Raw genomic sequence first — 20,149 nt, 5'->3', positions numbered from 1 at the left:
GTGTGTTTGTGTCCACACGCTTCTGTTTCTGTGGTCTGTACATTGTCTGTATCCTGCTTTTTATCAGTGCAACAGACAGACATCGTAGGTGTTCAGAGCTGATAAGAAGTTCCCATCGCTTCCTCATATGGTCACGTCCGTCCCGAGCCGGCCACTGCAGAGGATTATGTCTCTGGTTACTCACACATGACTCAATTCTTCTGCCTTTCGTCTGTCTCTCTCTCTAGGTACGGTCAAGTCCGACATGAAGCCGGTGGATAAGTCTCGGCTGGCGGTGAAGTCCTCAGGCCTGCAGCGGTCGTGCTCCGACGCCGGTAAAGACCATCGGAACGGCGCCGGCGAGCCGCGCAAGCCTCCGTCCGGCCTGGTCCGGCCCTCGACCGGCGGAAACTTTGGCTTCAAGAAGCCCACGGCCGTCAACACAGCCGGCACAAACAACACCACCGGCGGCGGCTCCATACCCGGCGGCTCCGCGACCGTGGGCAAAATCCCCAAATCGTCCGGCATCCCCATTAAACCGGCGGGAGGAGGAGGAGGAGAAAAAGGACGGAAAACAAGCCTGGACGTTTCAAACGGCGACCACAGTAGTTTCATGTCTCCCAACGCCCGGAACTCTCTCCAGTACCGCTCTCTGCCTCGCCCGGCTAAGACCAGCACCTTGACGCTGACCCGGCCCAGCTCGGCCCGCCCCATCAGCACCACCGTGGACACCGGCTCTGGGCTGATGAAACCGGCCCCTGCCGCTGTTCCCCAGGGCTCCTCCAGGCTCAAAGAGCCCACCCACTCGGGGATCGGTTCCGGTAAAGCAGGGGGCCGCGGTGGGATCCCCAGCCCCGGTCCTGTCAATCAGACGGACAGGGAGAAGGAGAAGGAGAGAGCCAAGGCCAAAGCAGTGGCGTCCGACTCGGATTGTTGTGGAGGAGGGGGTTCCCTTAAGGCCAGTCCTGCCCAGACCCCTTCAGAGAACGGAGGTAAACTGCACGGGCTGAGACCCCCCAGCAGTGGGAAAGGCACAGATCTGCCCTCACCGAACACACACAGGTATGGAGCGTTGTATGAACATGTTGTTCAAGTTCATTTCAAATCACAAATGGAATTATGTTTAGAATTGACCCCCCCTCCCCCTGCTTCCCCATTGTCTCCAATCTTTCTAGAATATCCGCTGCGCGCAGCCTGGGCAAGCCTCCGTCCATGGTCCACCTCGACAAGCTGAATTCCAACAGCCTGGAAGTGGGGATGGGCGTCCAGGACCCCCTGCCTCCGAAGATCCCTCCTTACTCAAAGCTCCAGGACCTGGTCAGCTCGGCGGGGAGCTCCCCGGCCCCCTGCCTGATGACCCCCAGCCCGGCCCCCTGCCTGATGAGCCCCAGCCCGGCCCCCATGCTCAACGTCAACTCCTCTGCCTGCTTTTCGGCCTCAGGGATGCCGGGCCTGGGGCCGCGGCAGGTCTCCGCCCTGGGCATGGTGGGGAGCACGGGGAGCGGAAGCAGCACCTCCCCCCACCTCTATCCCCGTCTGTCTGGGCTGCATCGCAGCATGGAGTCCCTGCCCCTCCAGATGAGCCTGGCCCCGGAGCGCCAGGACGCGGAGGACAGGGAGAGCCGGACGCGAGGCTACCCGGGCACGGAGCCCCGAGACAGGGACGTGCGGGAAGACCGAGGCCCCCCCGGCAGCTGGAGCTCCGGAAGCAGGACCTCGCTGACTCTGACAGACAGGTGGGTCTCCCTTCAGAGAGATGCGTCATGTCTGCAATTTGACATGCAGAACAACACTCTGCATAAGCACAAGGGATTTTTTCATAAACTCCTGCTGTGCATCCTGCTGTGTCAAACTGCTGTGTAGTTCCACCTACTGGTCAATTGTGGAACTGACCACAGTGTCATTGAGGGGAAGGCAAGGCAAAGTGTATTTGTGTCAAATTTCAATTTGCAAGGTCATTCAAAGTGCTTGAGACAAAACATTAAGCATCTAGACACAGAGCATTAAGACAGAAAACACTTAAAATGACATTTGAATGCAATTAAAATAAGCACTGAAACCACTGAAGCCCTAAGTGCTGCCGCTGAACAGGTTGGTGCCTTGCATGGTTTCCCTTAGTGCCATCTGTGTGTGAATGGCTGAATTTGATGCACATTGTAAAGCACTTTGGACAAAGGCACTATATAAATGCACCATTTAACATTTCCAGATAGGCCTATGGCATTGGTTATACTGAGGGACTTTGATTTCTCTTGGATTTTATTAGGAACCTTTGAAGTATAAACTCCCTTTTCCCTCTTATCTCTTGTGGCAGCAGGATACAGACAATCCTCTGTTCGTCACATGGGCACAAAGAGAAATTAGATGGCATTTGATGACAAAATGCTCTTTACTGTGGAAAGGTTAGAGTGTCCTTTTTGACAGCAGTAGCAGTAATTAGGTCTGGTGTCCTTTCACGCCCAATGGGGAAGCCTTCTGCACCATCATTATTGTTCCAATTAGCAACCGGTAACACTCACCGCTCTTTTTATTTGATTGTCCATAGAAAGGAGAAGAGCATCCCAAAAGGACTTTTTATTTGCTGTTGTGTGTTGCATGTTGGTGTTTACTTTGCACTGCAAAAGATGCCTGAAGCTATCGTTGCTGTCGGGTGGAACTTTTTATGTCCGAAAAACAAAAATATCTACAATCTCACAACACATCGCGATGTGTTTTGAGCTTGTAGGGTGGCTATTTTTGCTAATTTTGTGTGATTCTGTATGATGAAGTAGGGCATTCATTTACAAACAAAATATGGAGATACAAGCTGCTCGACATCGAGTTTAAGTGGTTAGAAATAGGTTTGATTGTCACATTATCTTAGTTAATTACCATGATGGGGAGGCTAAAGCTAGGATTTAAGTAACAGGGAAATGCAAGTGGGTGCTTTCTGTTTTACACGCCCGGTCGCACGCACGCACGCACGCACGCACGCACGCACGCACGCACGCACGCACGCACGCACGCACACACACACACACACACACACACACACACACACACACATACACACACACACACACACAAAATAAGGGGTTGGAAAGGCATTATTACTTCAGGCCAGGCTATTATCAGGGCTGCAACAGTCCCAGTGAATGAAGTCATAATTAGGGGCTGATGCTAGCGGTCTACCAGCCTGTACTGTGATTCTTTGTGCCTGGTGCTTTATTCTGAAGGCCCCCCCATACCTCCCTTCAGTCCACTGGGTAAACAATGACAATGTTCTTTCTGCATTTATCCACCAGCTCCCAGAGAGACAGAAACACACTGCCAAAGAAAGGCTTGAGGTAACTACGGTACACACTCACGCACGCACGCACTTACGCACGCACGCGCGCGCACACGCACGCACGCACGCACACACACGCATACGCACACGCACGTATGCCAGTAACATAAAAACTACACTTTTCCAGAACTGACATCTTCTTCAACACAATGGCGTCGTGACCCTTTCAACTAACAGGTGCACAAATCCACTCGTACCCCGTGACTGACACGTCTCGTTAATCCTGCCCGAAGGGCTGTTTAAACGTAGCTGCTGTCACTCTCTCACCCTAATTATCTCCTCCAAAAATGTAGAGCCTGCCATCCATGCTAGCTAACTAACCCACGGACGGTATAGTAAAACTCAGCTGTCTGTCAAATAAAATGCCCTGGGGGGATAAACTTGAAATGCCTTCTAAGGCAACAGTGTGGACAGAGAGGGAGTCAAGTTTTTCTTTCACGCTAGAAGCGACTGACAAGGCCAGTATAATTCATTTTCAATGAGAGGCGAGTGCTGAGCTAGGGAGGCGACAACCACATCGCCAAGTGGGCACCGTCCCGTGAAATGGTTGCAATTGTGTTCATCTCACGCACACGCCTGTTCACACTTCACATCAAGAGTTGAAATGTGTACTTGTGTAGCATCTTCTATGTTTTTCGCAATGCATAGAAATGCATGTATTTCACACCAGGAGGGCAGTGTGTGACCCCCCCCCCCCCCCCCCCCCCGCTGATGGTAGTAAAAGCCCTTTTTCCTCCTCCCCACCTTGCAGTTTCAACGGAGCGCCGCAGGGCGAGGAGGAAGCCAAGGAGAGGAGACACTCCCACTCTGTCCTCAGCATGACCGACTCACGCACTCCTCCTCTGCTGCCCTCGCCCACCTCCCTGCCCCGCACCTCCAAGACCAACATCGGTGAGGGGAGATTAAACACACACACACACACACACACACAAATAGTAATCATTTCTATAGAGTGTTTGTTCAGTAAATGAGTTCTCCCTGTAATTCCAGCTTTTTGGTAAACAGGTTGGTTTTTACCAATTGTATCCAATCAGAGAAGAGAGAACTTATACAGGATAAACAAGTGACATCGGAAAGTGATGACACAAAGAAATTGGAACTGGAACACTATACATTTTAAACTGGGTACTTTCTCCTGATTGGATGAAATTTAAACTGGGTACTCTCCTTATTGGATGAAATTGGCAACCATCCTTTCCTTTCTGCTTATTAAAGTGCTGGAGAGACTTCTGGTACTGAACGAACACTCTATAGCAATGAGTACTGTCAGAACATAGAGCTTTAACCTTTTAACGTACTGTTTTAACAAAAAAATATCCTTTACCCTACCCTACCTTTAACTCTCAGAGAGTGCACATGGAACTGGACCACTGGTTGAATGTACACTATATTAAATAATTACAAATGGATAAACGAAACACTGTGGATTTTACTGAGTATTATTAAATCCAATTAGTAATATTTTATCCTGTTTACCCTCCGCCCCTCCCAGTAGCCCCCAGTCCCATCGGCGGACCTCCCAGAATGACTCGCTCCAACAGCATCCCTACCCATGATGCCTCAGTGGAGCTGTACGGGGCCTCCCCGCTGGGAAGCACGCTGTCCCTGGCCGAACGCCCCCGCAGCATGGGAATGGTTCACTCCGGGTCCTTCAGGGACAGGGAGTCCAGTGATGAGGGTGAGACCACTGTGATATAAAAACAGGGGGGGTCATAAGGTTATTGCCATTAGCTGATGCCATGACGTCAATTAGTCTTCCCGGGGGTCCGAAAACAGAAATCACACATTCTTAACAAGCAATTAACATTAACATTGATATGGAAATCCATTCTTATTAAATGTGTTACATATTTGTGTTACTACATGTTATAACTTTATATATGATCACATTTCTGACTGTCCTTTCTGTGTCCTCTCTCTCTCTCTCTCTCTCTCTCTCTCTCTCTCTCTCTCTCTCTCTCTCTTCAGTTCATGGTTCTGTTCTCTCTCTGGCCTCCAACGCCTCGTCCAGCTACTCATCGGTGAGTGTGGCCAACCGGCCAACTCAGGTAGATACAGATACAGATGTGTGTGTGCGTGTGTGTGTGTGTGTTTTATGTTATTTCTCCTGGTCGGGGGACTGTTTGCTTTCCTCTCTGTCTTCTCCTCTGTGTCAGTGGTTCTCAAACTTTTTTACGGCCCCCAAATTGATATGTATTTGCGTCCACGGACCCCATCTGAAAAGGTTTTGTGCAGGGACCCCTAGAAGAGAGTAGTAACCAAAAAGATATTCTTTATACAACAAGCATCTACAAGCTTGTAGATCAGCTCTTTTTGAATAGCCAACGTACTGTATAAATTTCCCACAACCCCCCACAAGGACCCCTGGGGTATCCACGTTTTGAGAACTACTGCTCTATGTTTCTTGCCTTGCACAGACTAGGACAAAACTTTAACCCTTGGTGTGTGTGCCTACGTGTCTTATTAGAAATCTCTCCTCTTGTTTCTCTTGCTTTTCTAATATCTAATATTCGCCTCCGCTTCCAAAAAAGGCTGAGGAAAAGATTCAGGGAGAGGTAAGTCCGGTCTCTCTCTCTCTTTCTGCCCCTTGTTCTATCCCTGTCTCGTCCTGTATTTGTCCTCCATTCGTTCATCATTCTCTGTGGAAGAACGAGTTTGTCATCCATTCCATGAATCCAACCATTATCATTAACTGCACTAATGCGACCGCAGTTTTCCCGGTGAACCTGTGCGCAACGGTGGGGGCCGATGGGAAAGGAGGGTTGCGAGCTTATGAGAAACAACTAAGACCTTAAAACCTGTCGAAAACAGTTGCGTGCATTAGCGCAAGATGACGATAAAGGAAATCATTAAATGGAAAACATTAAATTTACTTCTGAAAAGCCTACTAGGCTTTATGGTGAAAACAGTTGCGTGCATTAGCGCAAGATAGATGAGGATAAAGGAAATCATTAAATGGAAAACATTACATTAACTTCTGAAAAGGCTTCTAAGCCTACACTAGCCTACAAGTAAAACTAGTGGAACCGCGATCTTGCCACACGTGAATAATTGTGGTTGTAAACAATAACACAGACAATATACATTTCTAGTAGTGGGAAGAAGAGGTTATCATCATGGCCCCAAATAACTTTTACATATCATGCAATTGGCGACAAGTCTCTTCCGAAATCGGCAAGAGTGCCTCTCAATACATAGGCCTAAAGCTATATACCCTCTCCATCATAATAGTCGGTGGTGTGTGTTCCCCACACTCCCGCGCCCCCACCGCTGTGCTCAGGTTCACCGGGAAAACTGCGGTCGCTGCACTAATACTGTCAAATATTTCCAGCTGTAGTAGTGTTAGCTATAGCAGTTTTTGGCTTCAGTTCCGCTTTCCCTGATTCTGAATCCAAGTACACCCTTTATCTTTTGCTTATAAAACATTGTTATGTCAATATGTTCAAAATAAAGCAGCATAACAGCAAATAAGTATTGCTTATTATTCAGTAATAGTTTTTTTTCTTCTTCTTTTTTAAACATTTTACAGATCAGCAGGTTCACATGAAGTTTGTTTGTCTTTTCTATCATAACAGCGTAACAGCAACATGAATCCTTCCATTTTGCACTTGGTCTCACGTACCCCTTGTAGTGCCTCTGCGTACCCCTACATTGGATAAACACTGGCCTATAAGTGATGTGAGTCTAACACCTCTGCCTTCCTCACAGCAAATCCGTAAGCTGAGGAGGGAGCTGGAGTCATCCCAAGAGAAGGTGGCCAACCTGACCACACAGTTATCTGCCAACGTATGTACTTTGTGTTTGTGTGCTGGAATCACATCCATTTTGTACACATATTTAATACTGTATGCCAAAAAACAATGACAAACAATGCCATTTATTTTGGTATTTTTTTTACTCTACAATTACATGCTCAAAATAGAGACTGGGGCGCTCGGGGGTGGTTAATGTGGTCAAGACACAATCACGGCAACCTTGATTCACCTTCTCGTCTCTGTCTGGGCCAAAACAGGATTCAAATCGTCACTGTTCTGCAGAAACCTTGTATCTCGATGTTTCAAAATTGTACTTTCATTTTTGTTTTTTTGTAAAGTAAAGCCCTGCTTCATCATACAAGACTGCCGCACAAAAATAGCAGATCTACAAGCACACAACACCTCGCGAACAAGGAGTTGCTTGTAGATCGGCTATTTTCACTATTTCAAATCGTTTCTAGAATAACAACAAAAAAGGAAGGTTTTGGGTGTACAAGGTTTCCACCCGACAACGACAAAATGCAAAACTACCAGATCTACAAGCTCGAGCTTGTGGATCTGCTACTTCTGTGTGACGCTGTATATGATCAAGTAGGGCATTAATTGATGAAAAAACACCAAAACGTTAAAATAAAGAGATAGCAGGTTTCAGCCCGACAGCAGCGTTTTCCACGTTCATATCAGAGCTCATTTCGGTTCTCTCCGCTACGTTCAGCATCGTCAGCTAGCCACTGAGAGACCACCTTCCCACCGCCTCCCCCAGGCCAGATGTATGCACCTGTCTTCTATCAATCCCTCCCGCTCCTCCTCTCCCATCCCTCTAGCCGCAATCTCTGCTGTCGGCCTTTACAAGCACTGTGGATCCTCTGAGGGCCCGATAGAGTGTAGGGAGGGAGCTTAGAGAGAGAGATTTATCATTCCTAGCTGCTGTTGGGAGCATCGCTACGCCGCCTCAGCTATTCTCTTATCCAAGACTGCTAACCTCCTCCCGAACCACTCCTTCAAATCAGACACGCACGCACACAAATGCACACCAACACACCAACACACACACACACACACACACACACACACACACACACACACACACACACACACACACACACACACACACACACACACACACACACAGCTACGGTACATAGCTACGCGCACACATACACACACAGGTCAGTGTGTCCTTTCACGTTGCAGGGATGTTTCGGTGGAGCCGCCCCAGCTCTTTGTTTGGTTCAAGCGTTGCTAAGCACACACAGTATTCATCAATTAATTGTCAGTTATCTTTCGTGCGTGCGTGTGTGCCTGCGTGCGTGTGTGTGTGTATGTGTGTGTTTGTGTGTGTGTGTGTGTGGGTGGGTGTTTGTTTGTTGCTTCCTCCCTAGAGATAGTTTCACAGTGGTTGACCTCATTTAACGTGAAGGTCGAGGAGGGAACATCGACATGCCATGTCATAATTATGCACTCTATTAATACTGGCCTGTTTCAATTATCTCACTGTATGGGAGAGGAGCTACAGTACACTCAGTTTCTTCTGCTTGGGCCAAGCCTGGCATCTGTTAGAGAGAGAGTGAGAGATTAGGGAGGGAAGCGTATTTCCCCTCCGTTTTTCAGAGGCTTTTGTTGCATTCAGCTTCTCAGCACCTCATATAGGAAGGATAACGGAACACTGTATTCACATTATGTTCCATGTTTTCCAGTTTCATTATCATCGCCCAGGTCATATGAGAACAAAGTCATTTGTCAGATATAGATCACCTAAATATCATTTTAGTTACTGTATATGTACAGGGCATCAGTTTGATAAAGATCCAACCAGTGGTTATATACATATATTTCTTCCTAAATTGCACAGCAATGGGATTCAAATTAAAGTATTGTTGCTTGTCTTTCAAATAGTTTTTGTTTTCTTCTGTGTACAGGCTAACCTGGTGGCCGCCTTTGAGCAGAGTCTGTCCCTCATGACTACCCGCCTTCAGAGTCTGTCAGTCAGCCATGAGCAGAAGGTAATCAACACACACACAAACACGCACACAGCCACACACACACACACACACACACACACACACACACACACACACACACACACACACACACACACACACACACACACACACACACACACACACACACACACACACACACACACACACACACACACACTTAATGGCTGATCAGCACCTGGTGGGATTGAACTCTCTCACCTTATTATGTAAATAGTAAAAAAAAAAAAGGCCAGAGAATCCTGGACAACGGAGTCTCTCTGTTCTGTAGCAGTCAATAGCAGCTCCCTCTAAATGGAGCAGCCCAGCCTATCTCCTTCAAGGTTAAAAGACACGGTGCTTAAAGGCAGATCTGTGCCGGTCACTGCGCTAGCTGGCACAAACATAAAAGCCTTCTTGAGAGCGCGTCTAGACGAAGCCTTTCACCAGGGGCACTAAGGCATGAACCACCGGGAGAGAGAGAGAGAGAGAGAGAGAGAGAGAGAGAGAGAGAGAGAGAGAGAGAGAGGGTCCTCATGTGTACACATGCAAATAATAGGCAGAACACCACCACCCCAGGGCCGATCAACTCACACACACGTCGATCCATAAGATCAGAGGAATGTAGGAATGTGTGTTTGTGATGTGTGTGTTCATTGTTGTGAATAACACTGTGCACTGGGTCAGGTTGATCCTATACGCCCTCACGGCCACCGATCCCCCACAATGCAGCAGTCCAGCCTGCAGGGCCCGCGGGCCTGGGCCTCTTTGACCCATATTCAGCTCCCAGTGTCAGGCTGTGATCAAAGCCACCCCTCCCTGAATGTTAACATCACCCCCCCTGGTAGCTTTCAGCTCACCGCTGCTCAATGGAGAGGGCCGTTACGCTGGAATGTAGCCGGGAGGTGTGTAAAGTGGAGGTGTTTTTGTGTGTGCGCGGGGCTGCTTGAATTACTACACTACACTTGTGAGGACCAAACGCCCCATTTAGAGGTTAGGGTTACGTTTTCCCTGTGTTATAATGCAATGCACTTGCATGAAGTCAAATGCACTGAAGAAAAGTCGTTAAAGATAAAAGAATAAACGAATAGAGGGAATGAAGCTAGTCTCCAGGTGCTATGTGATAATATTAATTAAGTCCCTGTTCCACGTGCAAGATGCAGTAAGTTCCAACTTCTGACATTTGAAGGTTCGAGCAGCTTCACACAATTCAGAACTTTGCATCTAAATAACAGCTAGCCGAAAATAGCCGATCTACAAGTTCACAATTCTCTGCATCCTAGTGCATTGTGTTGTGAGCTTGGAGGGCAGCTGTTTTTGTCGGCGACACTTGTGGTGCGATGAAGTATACATTTGCAGCAATGGAAGAAGTACTCACATGTTGTACTTCAGCAAAAGTACCAATGCCACAATGTATGTTACACTGTTAGAAAGTTAAAAGTAAAAAGTCTGGTATTCAAAACATGAGTGGTTCTGTGCAGGATACTGAGATGAGTGACCTGAGGAACACCATCGAAACCCTGACGTCCGGTATTCAAAACGTAACTGGTTTTGTGCAGGACACTGAGCTGAGCGACCTGAGGGAAACCATCGAAGCTCTGAAGGCCAAGAACGAGGAGGCCCAGGCGGTCATCCATGGAGCACTCAGCAACCCAGACATGAAAGGTGAGGAGAGGACTTCTGTCTGTCTGCATTGATTACCCCAGAAATAGCTTTTTTGGGACATGGCCATACACAATGTTTCAGTGGTGAGATTTTGTTTTTGCTTCATTCCATGTGTCTGTCCCTCTTGCCATGTCTTTCTATGTATTTCTCTGTCTCACTGCATATCTCTATCTGTGTGTGTGTGTGTGTGTGTGTGTGTGTGTGTGTGTGTGTGTGTGTGTGTGTGTGTGTGTGTGTGTGTGTGTGTGTGTGTGTGTGTGTGTGTGTGTGCGTGCGTGCGTGCGTGCGTGCGTGCGTGCGTGCGTGCGTGCGTGCGTGCGTGCGTGCGTGCGTGCGTGCGTGCGTGCGTGCGTGCGTGCGTGCGCACGTGTGTGTGGCTGGCAGACATGTGTATTCGTCGTCAGAACTCGTGTGAGAGCATCTCCAGTCTGAACAGCCTCACCAGTCTGTCCAGCGTGGGCAGCCTGAAGGACCAGGAGGCCAAGAAGAACAAGAAGAAGAAGAGCTGGGTAGGAATCCACACACACGCGCACGCACGCACGCACGCACGCACGCACACACACACACCTCAGTACCATCTGTTGTGTGTATGACTTATCTCGCTACTGGCTGTGTGTCACACTGCTGCAGACTGACTCACACGTGCATGTGTGTACTCACACACACACACGCACACACACACACACACACACACACACACACACACACACACACACACACACACACACACACACACACACACACAAACATCTACATCAACAACACCTGTTATGTTACTTACTATTACCAACACAGCCCTGGGCTTGTGTGTATGTGTGTCTGTGTATGACTGTAACATTCTTCTATGATAACGTGTGAGGAGGAGTGTGTGCGTGAGTGTGTGGCCACGCGCATGATTGAGGACATGTGTGTACGATGGTAACATTCTTCTATAATAGCGTGTGTGTGTGTGTGTGTGTGTGTGTGTGTGTTAGTGATATTCTTCTATTCGGACACATATGGGTGATGTGTGACTACAGTGTTCTGTGTGTGTGTGTGTGTGTGTGTGCATGTGTGTGTGTACGTGCGTGTGTGTGTGTGTGTGTGTGTGTGCGTGTGTGTGCGTGCGTGCGTGTTGTTCTAGGTGTGTGAGGTGAGTAACGGTCATTGTATACATCCTCTATAATCTCTTCATCATCCAGCATGATGGACCATCTAAACCTCCAAACCAGTCTGCTGGTTGTCATCCTAGCCAACTGATTGGCCAGCCAATCTTTGAATATTTGACGTGATTGAAATCACAATAATTAACTTGACGATCAGCAGATAAGCTGACGCTGTCCAGGCGGCCTCAAAATGCCATCCACCATTAGGGACCTTGTCCACAGAGAGCGCCTTTAGAGCTCTTTGGATATCATGTCCATATATTTACTCGCACACAGTGAGATGTTCCAACCTATCAACCACTGAGGTGCTCGCTGCTCAAACGTCCTCTTAATCTGTGTTAATGGCACAAATAGCTTAGCTGATACGATGTGAAGATGGACTTCTTGTGGGTTGTAGGTTGTAAACTACCGGGTTGTCACGTACAATCAGGACGATCGAATGACTGGCTCTCGAAGCGCCCGGGTTCTCTGGTGATAAAACACTGAGAAGAGGAGTGTACCAGTGCATCCTTACCATAGAAATGCTTGGTAAATTGGCAGTTCAAAAGGCTTTCTCTATAGACATGGCCCCTTACTACTCTACTCTTTATGTATGTATGTATTTATGGATATATGTATGTATGTATGTATGGATGTATGTACTGTATGTATGGATGTATGTACTGTATGTATGGATTGATGTACGGATGTAAGGATGGATGAATGGCTGTATTGGATGTATTCTTTCCTGTCTGTGTACATCATGATGAACATACTAGTGCAGTCAGTATTGATGGGCATTCCCTCTCGCTGTGTAACACACTGACCCAGTGACTGGGCACTAACTATCACTTAGTTACTTATTGACACACTGACACACATATTGACTCAACTTTGACCTACATACAGTACATGTTTGCCGGGGAAATCCATGAGAAGCATGTGTGAAATTAACAATTCTAACAATTCATTTATTTATTTTTTTACCCTCACACTTTGTCGCACACCGGTGCTAAACTCAGAAAATAGCTGATCCATAATCTCTCACCGCGTGTTACGTGACGCATTGTAGAGCTTGTAGATCTGCTATTTCCGTTTTTTAAGCAAAACAAATACAGCCATCTTTCTGAACGTGGGTTCAATTCTGTCTCTCTCCCTCTGCTCCCCTGTGCAGCTGAGGAGCTCCTTCAACAAGGCCTTCAGCATCAAGAAGGGCGCTAAGACCTACTCGGACATCGAGGAGATCGCCACGCCCGACTCCTCGGCTCCCAACTCCCCGAAGATCGTCCACGAACACGACCACGACAACGAGGGCGGGGAGGGAGGAGAGAGCCGGTCTGCGTCCCTTAAGAACTCCATCTCCTGCGCCTCCTCTGTGTAAGCAGCACCCAAACCAAACCAAGTCTTCTCTCTGTTTCTCTCAGGGCTAGCCGGTTGAAGCCTGGTAGCCTCTTAGCTGGAAGTACGCAGGCTAATCTAATTAAACCTACTGTATTAGATCTGCCTGTTAACCTCCCAAAGCTTGTATTAGTCCATTGGTTGTTTGCTGTCAGTTGAGCCGCCAACGTTTTTTATTTGTTTTTTTTACGGGATCCCCATTAGCTGGTGCCATAGCATCCTGCTACATTTCCTGCAGTCCACGTGAAAACACATAAAAAAAAACAATTGCTGTCACAAAAACCATGAATTGCAAATACAAAAAAGATAAAGGTCTATACTCGACACGCAATGCATAATAAACCAACTAAGATAAAGGAAAAAAGGATGAGGGGGAAAACACAATAAAAATAAAAGGCATAATAAACAGAAAATTGTTAAATCTTGTGTTGCTGTCAGGCGGAAACCTTGGATGTCCGAAATCTATTAGGAAATGGAAAAAAGAACTTGTGTTCCAATCGATCCACTATCATTATTATTTAGCCACAATACTTTAATACTTAATACTTTAAACCTCACAGACAGATTTCACTTTCAGCTTCTAAATAGACACTCTTCTACGATGAAGTGGGAGCATTAATTACAAATTAAAACAACTTTAAAAATTTCTGCCTTGAAAGCAACGATTAGTTGCTAGACTAAGAGCTGTGTGTGGTCTTGTCGCGTCCAGGATCATGGAGAGCACGGAGGAGGTGGAGAACGATGAAGAGCACATGGTGTCAGAGCTGCGCTCTGAACTCTGGGAAAAGGAGAGGAAGTTGACAGACATCCGCCTGGAGGCTCTGAACTCCGCCCATCAGCTGGAGCAGCTCCGGGATGCTATGAACAACATGCAGGTGTGTGTTGCATTGTCTTACACATTTATTGAAGGTGATAAAGTGATATTTTATTGCGAAAATATGTGTTAAAGGAGAATTCTATGGTAAATCGCTTTCTTACCTAATTTTCTTGTTATTTAGCCTTAAAAATAGGTACATTTTTTGTCCATTTCGGCCGAGTTGTGACAACTTTATACACGGCAGCCTCGGGTCATAGGCAATTCCGCTTATTTACATCGCTCCTAAAATTTTCTGTACTTCTCTGCTGTTTATAAACACACGATGAGCTAACATGCAGAAGTTACTCCATGGTAACCATGGTAATGAGAACTGCCGTAAAACGATGCGGTCACATTCTAAATCTCGTCTAGCGAAACTTCAACTTGGATTCAATAGGAACATTATAGCAATGATTACTAGAATATTTTGACTTTTTAACTCATTATATATCACTTACAATACCTTTCATAATAGTGTACACAGTATGTGCAAATGAGAGTACTTTGTACATTTATTGAAGTTGAACTGTGAAATATCACCCCCTTGTGGCCTATAGTCGACTGTGGAGAACCTGAAGGCAGAGAATGACCATTTGAAAACGGGAAGTACTGTTGCGGGCTCCGGTCCTACGACCTCCACCTCTCAGCCCTCAGGGCTGGCCTCTCTGCTGGGGCCCTCGCCCATGAGCCTGTCCCTCACCAAGTCCTTCAGCCTCAGCCTGAATGACTGTAAAGAACCAGGTAAGAGACCAGGCTTATGAACCACCTATAATAATGTACTTTAACACACCGATGTTGAAGAATGCATTGTATCACTGCAAGTTAGTTTAATTACTCAGTGTAATTTAGAGATTATATACATCTTGAATGTATGAATGAACTTTATTGACCAGAGTCTCTCAGGGGTCAATACTATACCATTTACACCAAATATCTTCGCCAAAAATAGTCGATCTCCAGGCTCACAGCAACACATCTGGCGAGATGCATTGTGAGCTTGAAGGTCGGCTACTTTTGCCAAATGTTCGACCCAGAAGAGCAATGCTGGGTTATGAAAATGTCAAACGTCTCCTTCTCTTTCCTCATCTTGCCCCATTCTCTTTCATCAGACGTGTTTCCTACGGACACGCTAAGCAGTTCCTCTCAACGGGACGACACGTGTGTAAAGGTGCTGGTGCGCATTGGAGACCAGGCTGAGGTACGTCTGGAAGAGCTTTACCCTGTCTCTTTGTCGCTGCTACCCCTACCATCAGGGTTGCCATTTCAGCTTATTATAAGCGACTTTGGGCTTGTTTTTCCTGTAAAGTTGCTTGCAAATATTTTGTAGTTGTGGTTGTGGTTTTTTGGGGGGGCTTGCATCCTAGTGCTTTTTAAGCCAATGGTTCTCAAACATTTTCATATCGAGGACCCACAAATTAATAAGTGTTTTTCCACGGACCACCATCTAGAAACATTTTGTGCCAAGGACCCCCCGTACCAGATTTATGTTAAAATGTTTAAAACATATTCCACATTTGTCACTTATAAAAGAAAAGTGAAAATAGCAGATGTACTATAGTACAGTATATAGGTTTATAGTGGCCTATATTGTGTTTTATGTGGCCTAGTCGATTCTTTTTGGCTTGTTTTCATAGACCTGGTTATGCCATTATCCTGTTTTATTACACTGTGAAATCATTGGTCACGCTTTGAAAGGTCACTGTGCAAAAAATCTAATTGGCTGACACAAGCACTGACACTGCTCATAAAGATACCATGGCAACAATGACTGTGGTTGGTTCACCATGTGTGTGTGTGTGTGTGTGTGTGTGTGTGTGTGTGTGTGTGTGTGTGTGTGTGTGTGTGTGTGTGTGTGTGTGTGTGTGTGTGTGTGTGTGTGTGTGTGTGTGTGTGTGTGTGTGGACAGGGAATTACTACTTTGTGGGGACCTCATGTCCCCACAAAGATAGTACAATCCTTGCACAATACCTTGTGGGGGCTTATTAATAGGTCTCCACAAGGTGTTTAGGGGTTAGGTTAAGGGTTAGGGTTAGGGTTAGGGTTCAAAATGAATGTAATGTCCCCACAAAGATAGTAGACTATGTGTAATGTCCCCACAAAGTAGCAATTGCAAACCTGTGTGTGTGTGTGTGTGTGTGTGTGTGTGTGTGTGTGTGTGTGTGTGTGTGTGTGTAGGAGAGTAAACAGCAGGAGTTCTATCTGGGTACGGTGCAGGTCACTGGGAGGATGGACTGGGCCAGTCTGGACGCACTCATAGCCAAGACGTTCAGAGTAAGTCGAGATTCAATAAAAAAGTCCATTCTCTCGTTTCTCTTTGCCAACAGCACATTATTACCACAGCATTGTGTGATGCCGTGATGTAGCCTTGTAACTCAAGGAGCTCATTGCGTTTTTTACAGTTTTGAGTTTTTCATGAATGAATCAGACAATAATCTACGTCAGTGGTTCCCAAAGAGGATTCCAGGGACTCTGTGGGTTCCTTTAGGGGGGGTTTAAATTGACCCATAGAAGTCTGTAACTCTTGCAGTGTACAAATGGAACCGAATGAACCCTAACGGGTCCATTTGGTTCCATTTTTACACTGTCAGAGTTAAGGGGAGACATTGAAATGTGAAAGTTTGAGGAACACTGATCTATGTTTCCCGTGCAGGAATACTTGACCCAAGTGGACCCGACGGCCAGCCTGGGTCTGTCCTGCGACTCGCTGCACAGCTACCAGCTGTCCCAGGGAGGGGGGCGGAGGGTGCTGGGCGGAGAGAAGCCTCAGGCCTCGCCTTCCCGCTGTCTGGGCAGCGGCCCAGCTCGCATCCTCGTCACCCTGAAAGGTCAGTGTGATCCACCGAGAGGAGACTACTGCACTACTGCTGATTGATTCTAGTGTATCCTCATCGACTGTGACTCATCTGGAAGCATTGTCTTGGTATTCTGTATTGCATTCTGTTTATCATTATGTCCAAAACTGTTACTTTTCAGGATTCTAATTTTAAAAATAGCTAAAACAGCAGATCTACAAGCTCATGATGCACCATGCTTTGAGCTTGTAGAGCTACTACTTTTGTGTGACACTGTAGTACGACGAAGCTGGGTGTTAACCCATTAAAACCGGGAAAGCGTCTGTCATTCTGTGACCATTATTTTATAAAAAATAGCAGATATACAAGATCATATAGTAGCTTGTCACTTTGTGGTGTGCTGCTATGAGATCTGCTTTTTGAAAAATGTATATATCAACATACCATTTTCAGAAAACTGTTTAGAAGACATTTCTTTTATCGGCCTCAGGTCTTAATGGGTAATTCACGAAGAAAGCATTAAAATATGGAGATAAGAGGTTTTTACAGCAACATGCATAATTATGTCAAATTAATATAGTCCCTCTCCCTCTCACTCTCTCCCCCGTGTCCAAACCCTCCTCAGGTCTCAGAGAGAAGTGTGTGGACTCCCTGGTGTTTGAGACCATGGTTCCCAGGCCCATGCTGCAGCACTACATCAGCCTGCTGCTGAAGCACAGGCGTGTGGTGATGTCTGGCCCCAGCGGGACAGGGAAGACCTACCTGGCTGGGCGGCTGGCCCACTACCTCCTGCAGCGCAGCCGGCCCGACTCCACCGACGCCCAGCCGGGGTCCCCCTCCTCCCCCTCCGCACAGGGGGGTCACTGCGCCGCCGTCACCTTCAACATGCACCGTCAGTCACACAAGGTAATCTAGCTGACCTCTGGATAAACCAACCGTTTATAGCTTGACTTTAAAGTAGGGCTTTTTTTACGGCCTTTATGGCTCTGTAGGTGGCCAGGCGTCTGTTGTCTCTGTGGGGGGTAATCTGGCAAACCACCGGACCGAACAGTGCCAGATTTCTTATGTTTTCAGCCCGACCTGAGGTCGGTAGAAGCATTTAACTTACATTTTATAATCAAAGTGATGTTGGATGCCCAAATTCCTTTGAAATAGCAAATCTACAAGAGCACCAGCTTGTAGATTTGCTATTTTCAAATAGCCAATGTACAGGGTTAAAGTGGTTAAACTGATGCTATAAAGGTAATTTTGCTGGAGACCCCCTGCAACCCCCCTCAAGGACCCAAGATCCCACTGTGAGAACCACTGTCACATACCGGTCACTTGAAGTCTGAGATCCACAAATCACGCCATTATTAGGCCAATATAAACAGTAAATGTGTTAAAAGACAACAAATTAACCTCCAATGACCTTCTGCTCCACAGGAGCTGCAGTTGTATCTATCCAACATGGCCAATCAGATTGACCGGGAGATCAGCGGAGAGCTGCCATTGGTCGTCATCCTAGATGACATCAGTGACGCTGCGTCCATCAGTGAGCTGGTCAACGGAGCACTTACCTGCAAGTATCACAAATGGTGAGTTCACCTTCCAGTAGAGAGTTCATCAGTGGATCAAGGTCACTTTTCATCCATGATAATGAAACGTTCTTTGCCTTTTTTTCCTTTCAGTCCTTACATCATCGGAACGACCAATCAGCCTGTGAAGATGTCATCTAACCATGGACTGCACCTTAGCTTCAGGTACTGTAGATTTAGAGTCAAATGAACCTAACTGTATCTTCTCTCACTACATTTTAAATCACAAGAGAAATGGTTGTTTTATATTTGAAAAAATATATTTTTAGGTAAGTTTACAATTAGGATTAAACATTTAGAAGTTTGGTTTCAGTCGTTATGCCTGATCTACACTGGAGTCGCGTGCTGGAGTCGCGCACCCCCGGAAATAGCTGATCTACAAGCCCACAACATTGTGGGCTTGCAGATCTGCTGTTTTCCGGCTTTAGGCTTTTTCAAATGCCGTTAATAAAATCACTGTCTTAAAACGTTGATGGTCCTCACAAGCATAGTAATACAAACCTCTGTGTGTGTGCGCGACCTCAGGATGGTGACATTCTCCAACAACGTGGAGCCGGCCAACGGCTTCCTGGTCCGCTACCTGCACCGCAAGGCGGCTGAGGCCCAGCAGAGGGAGGAGGCGGCGGTGGTGGACCCGGCCGGGCGCCAGGCCCTGCTGGCTGTGCTGGACTGGGTCCCTCAGCTCTGGTACCACCTCCACACCTTCCTGGAGAAACACAGCACTTCTGACTTCCTCATAGGTGAGTAGGGATGGACCTCGTTCATTTTTATTGATAATGAGCACCTTATTGATCCTGCTTATTGAGCTGGGCTTTTATCGAGCCCAATATTGAGTGTTTTCTAATCTTTTGTGGAAAGATATGAGATGACAAATTCAGAACAAAACTTTTTTTATTGGCCAGTTGTTGCAGTTGTTTGTGGCTGACCACCATCTACCTGTTGCTCCCCTAGTTTGATTGGTCATTAAGCACTAGGAGACTGAAGAAGAAACATTAACCTTTGAAATGGCAGCTTCTTTGACGTGAACCACAGAGAGACGAGCTGACAGGAAGTTTTTTTACTTTCCCCAGGTCCCTGCTTCTTCCTGTCATGCCCCGTCACAGTGGCAGAGTTCCGGCCATGGTTTATCGACCTGTGGAACCACTCCATCATACCCTACCTGCAAGAGGGAGCCAAAGATGGAATCAAGGTGCTTACTCATTACTGACCCATGGCTGCATGTGTGTTGTTGGCACATACAAACGCACATATGAACACACTAGTTTTTGATCTACATGCAGACTTATGCAAAGGTTGAAATGTAATTTAGATGCATGCTATTTAGACAGATGCTATGGAACATTTTTCGCCCGTTATTCTGTAGTTTTTATAGTATTTTCTTAAATTCCATAAACAAAATGTATTTGTGACATATTCTTTCACCGGTATGTAAATATTTTTTAACACAACATAATCTTTTGATGTCAAGTGTCAAAATGACTCTGGCATCGGAAATGCATTTGTTTAGGTATTTCAAAGTTGATACAACATACCTTGTAGACATACATACAACATCCCTAGTAGGGATGCAATCTAGACATAGGGCAGCGGATAAAGGGTAGATTTCCCCTCAGTAATCAATAAAGTGTGATCTGGTCCATAATCTATTGGAGAGCGCTGTTCTAGTATGCCCTGGATTCCAGCATCATCATTTTAT

The 20,149-nt window shown here is 46.5% G+C and overlaps 1 protein-coding gene across 2 annotated transcripts in view; it reads left to right on the top strand.

The window, feature by feature from the left end:
* The window catches only part of nav1a (neuron navigator 1a), a 146,940-nt gene that overhangs the window by 123,669 nt on the left and 3,122 nt on the right, over window positions 1-20,149 (top strand). The window contains exons 7-27 of one of the 2 annotated variants that reach the window (XM_080734307.1): window positions 228-1,041; window positions 1,155-1,715; window positions 3,264-3,305; window positions 4,059-4,198; window positions 4,800-4,985; window positions 5,276-5,355; window positions 7,016-7,093; window positions 8,982-9,065; window positions 10,601-10,706; window positions 11,091-11,215; window positions 13,005-13,207; window positions 13,938-14,103; window positions 14,642-14,825; window positions 15,194-15,282; window positions 16,260-16,355; window positions 16,735-16,909; window positions 17,502-17,782; window positions 18,302-18,453; window positions 18,547-18,618; window positions 18,979-19,193; window positions 19,524-19,642. In XM_080734307.1, coding sequence (XP_080590433.1) covers window positions 228-1,041; window positions 1,155-1,715; window positions 3,264-3,305; window positions 4,059-4,198; window positions 4,800-4,985; window positions 5,276-5,355; window positions 7,016-7,093; window positions 8,982-9,065; window positions 10,601-10,706; window positions 11,091-11,215; window positions 13,005-13,207; window positions 13,938-14,103; window positions 14,642-14,825; window positions 15,194-15,282; window positions 16,260-16,355; window positions 16,735-16,909; window positions 17,502-17,782; window positions 18,302-18,453; window positions 18,547-18,618; window positions 18,979-19,193; window positions 19,524-19,642 — 3,968 coding nt within the window. Of the gene's footprint in view, window positions 1-227; window positions 1,042-1,154; window positions 1,716-3,263; window positions 3,306-4,058; window positions 4,199-4,799; window positions 4,986-5,275; window positions 5,356-7,015; window positions 7,094-8,981; window positions 9,066-10,522; window positions 10,707-11,090; window positions 11,216-13,004; window positions 13,208-13,937; window positions 14,104-14,641; window positions 14,826-15,193; window positions 15,283-16,259; window positions 16,356-16,734; window positions 16,910-17,501; window positions 17,783-18,301; window positions 18,454-18,546; window positions 18,619-18,978; window positions 19,194-19,523; window positions 19,643-20,149 lie in introns of both variants that reach the window. The other variant, XM_080734306.1, reaches the window with a different exon arrangement.

The sequence above is a fragment of the Nannobrachium achirus genome (genome assembly GCF_963921795.1).
Source record: "Nannobrachium achirus genome assembly, chromosome: 9".
NCBI lineage: Eukaryota > Metazoa > Chordata > Actinopteri > Myctophiformes > Myctophidae > Nannobrachium > Nannobrachium achirus.
The sequence above is the reverse complement of the archived record's forward strand: the minus strand, read 5'-3'. Positions and strand labels throughout refer to the sequence as shown.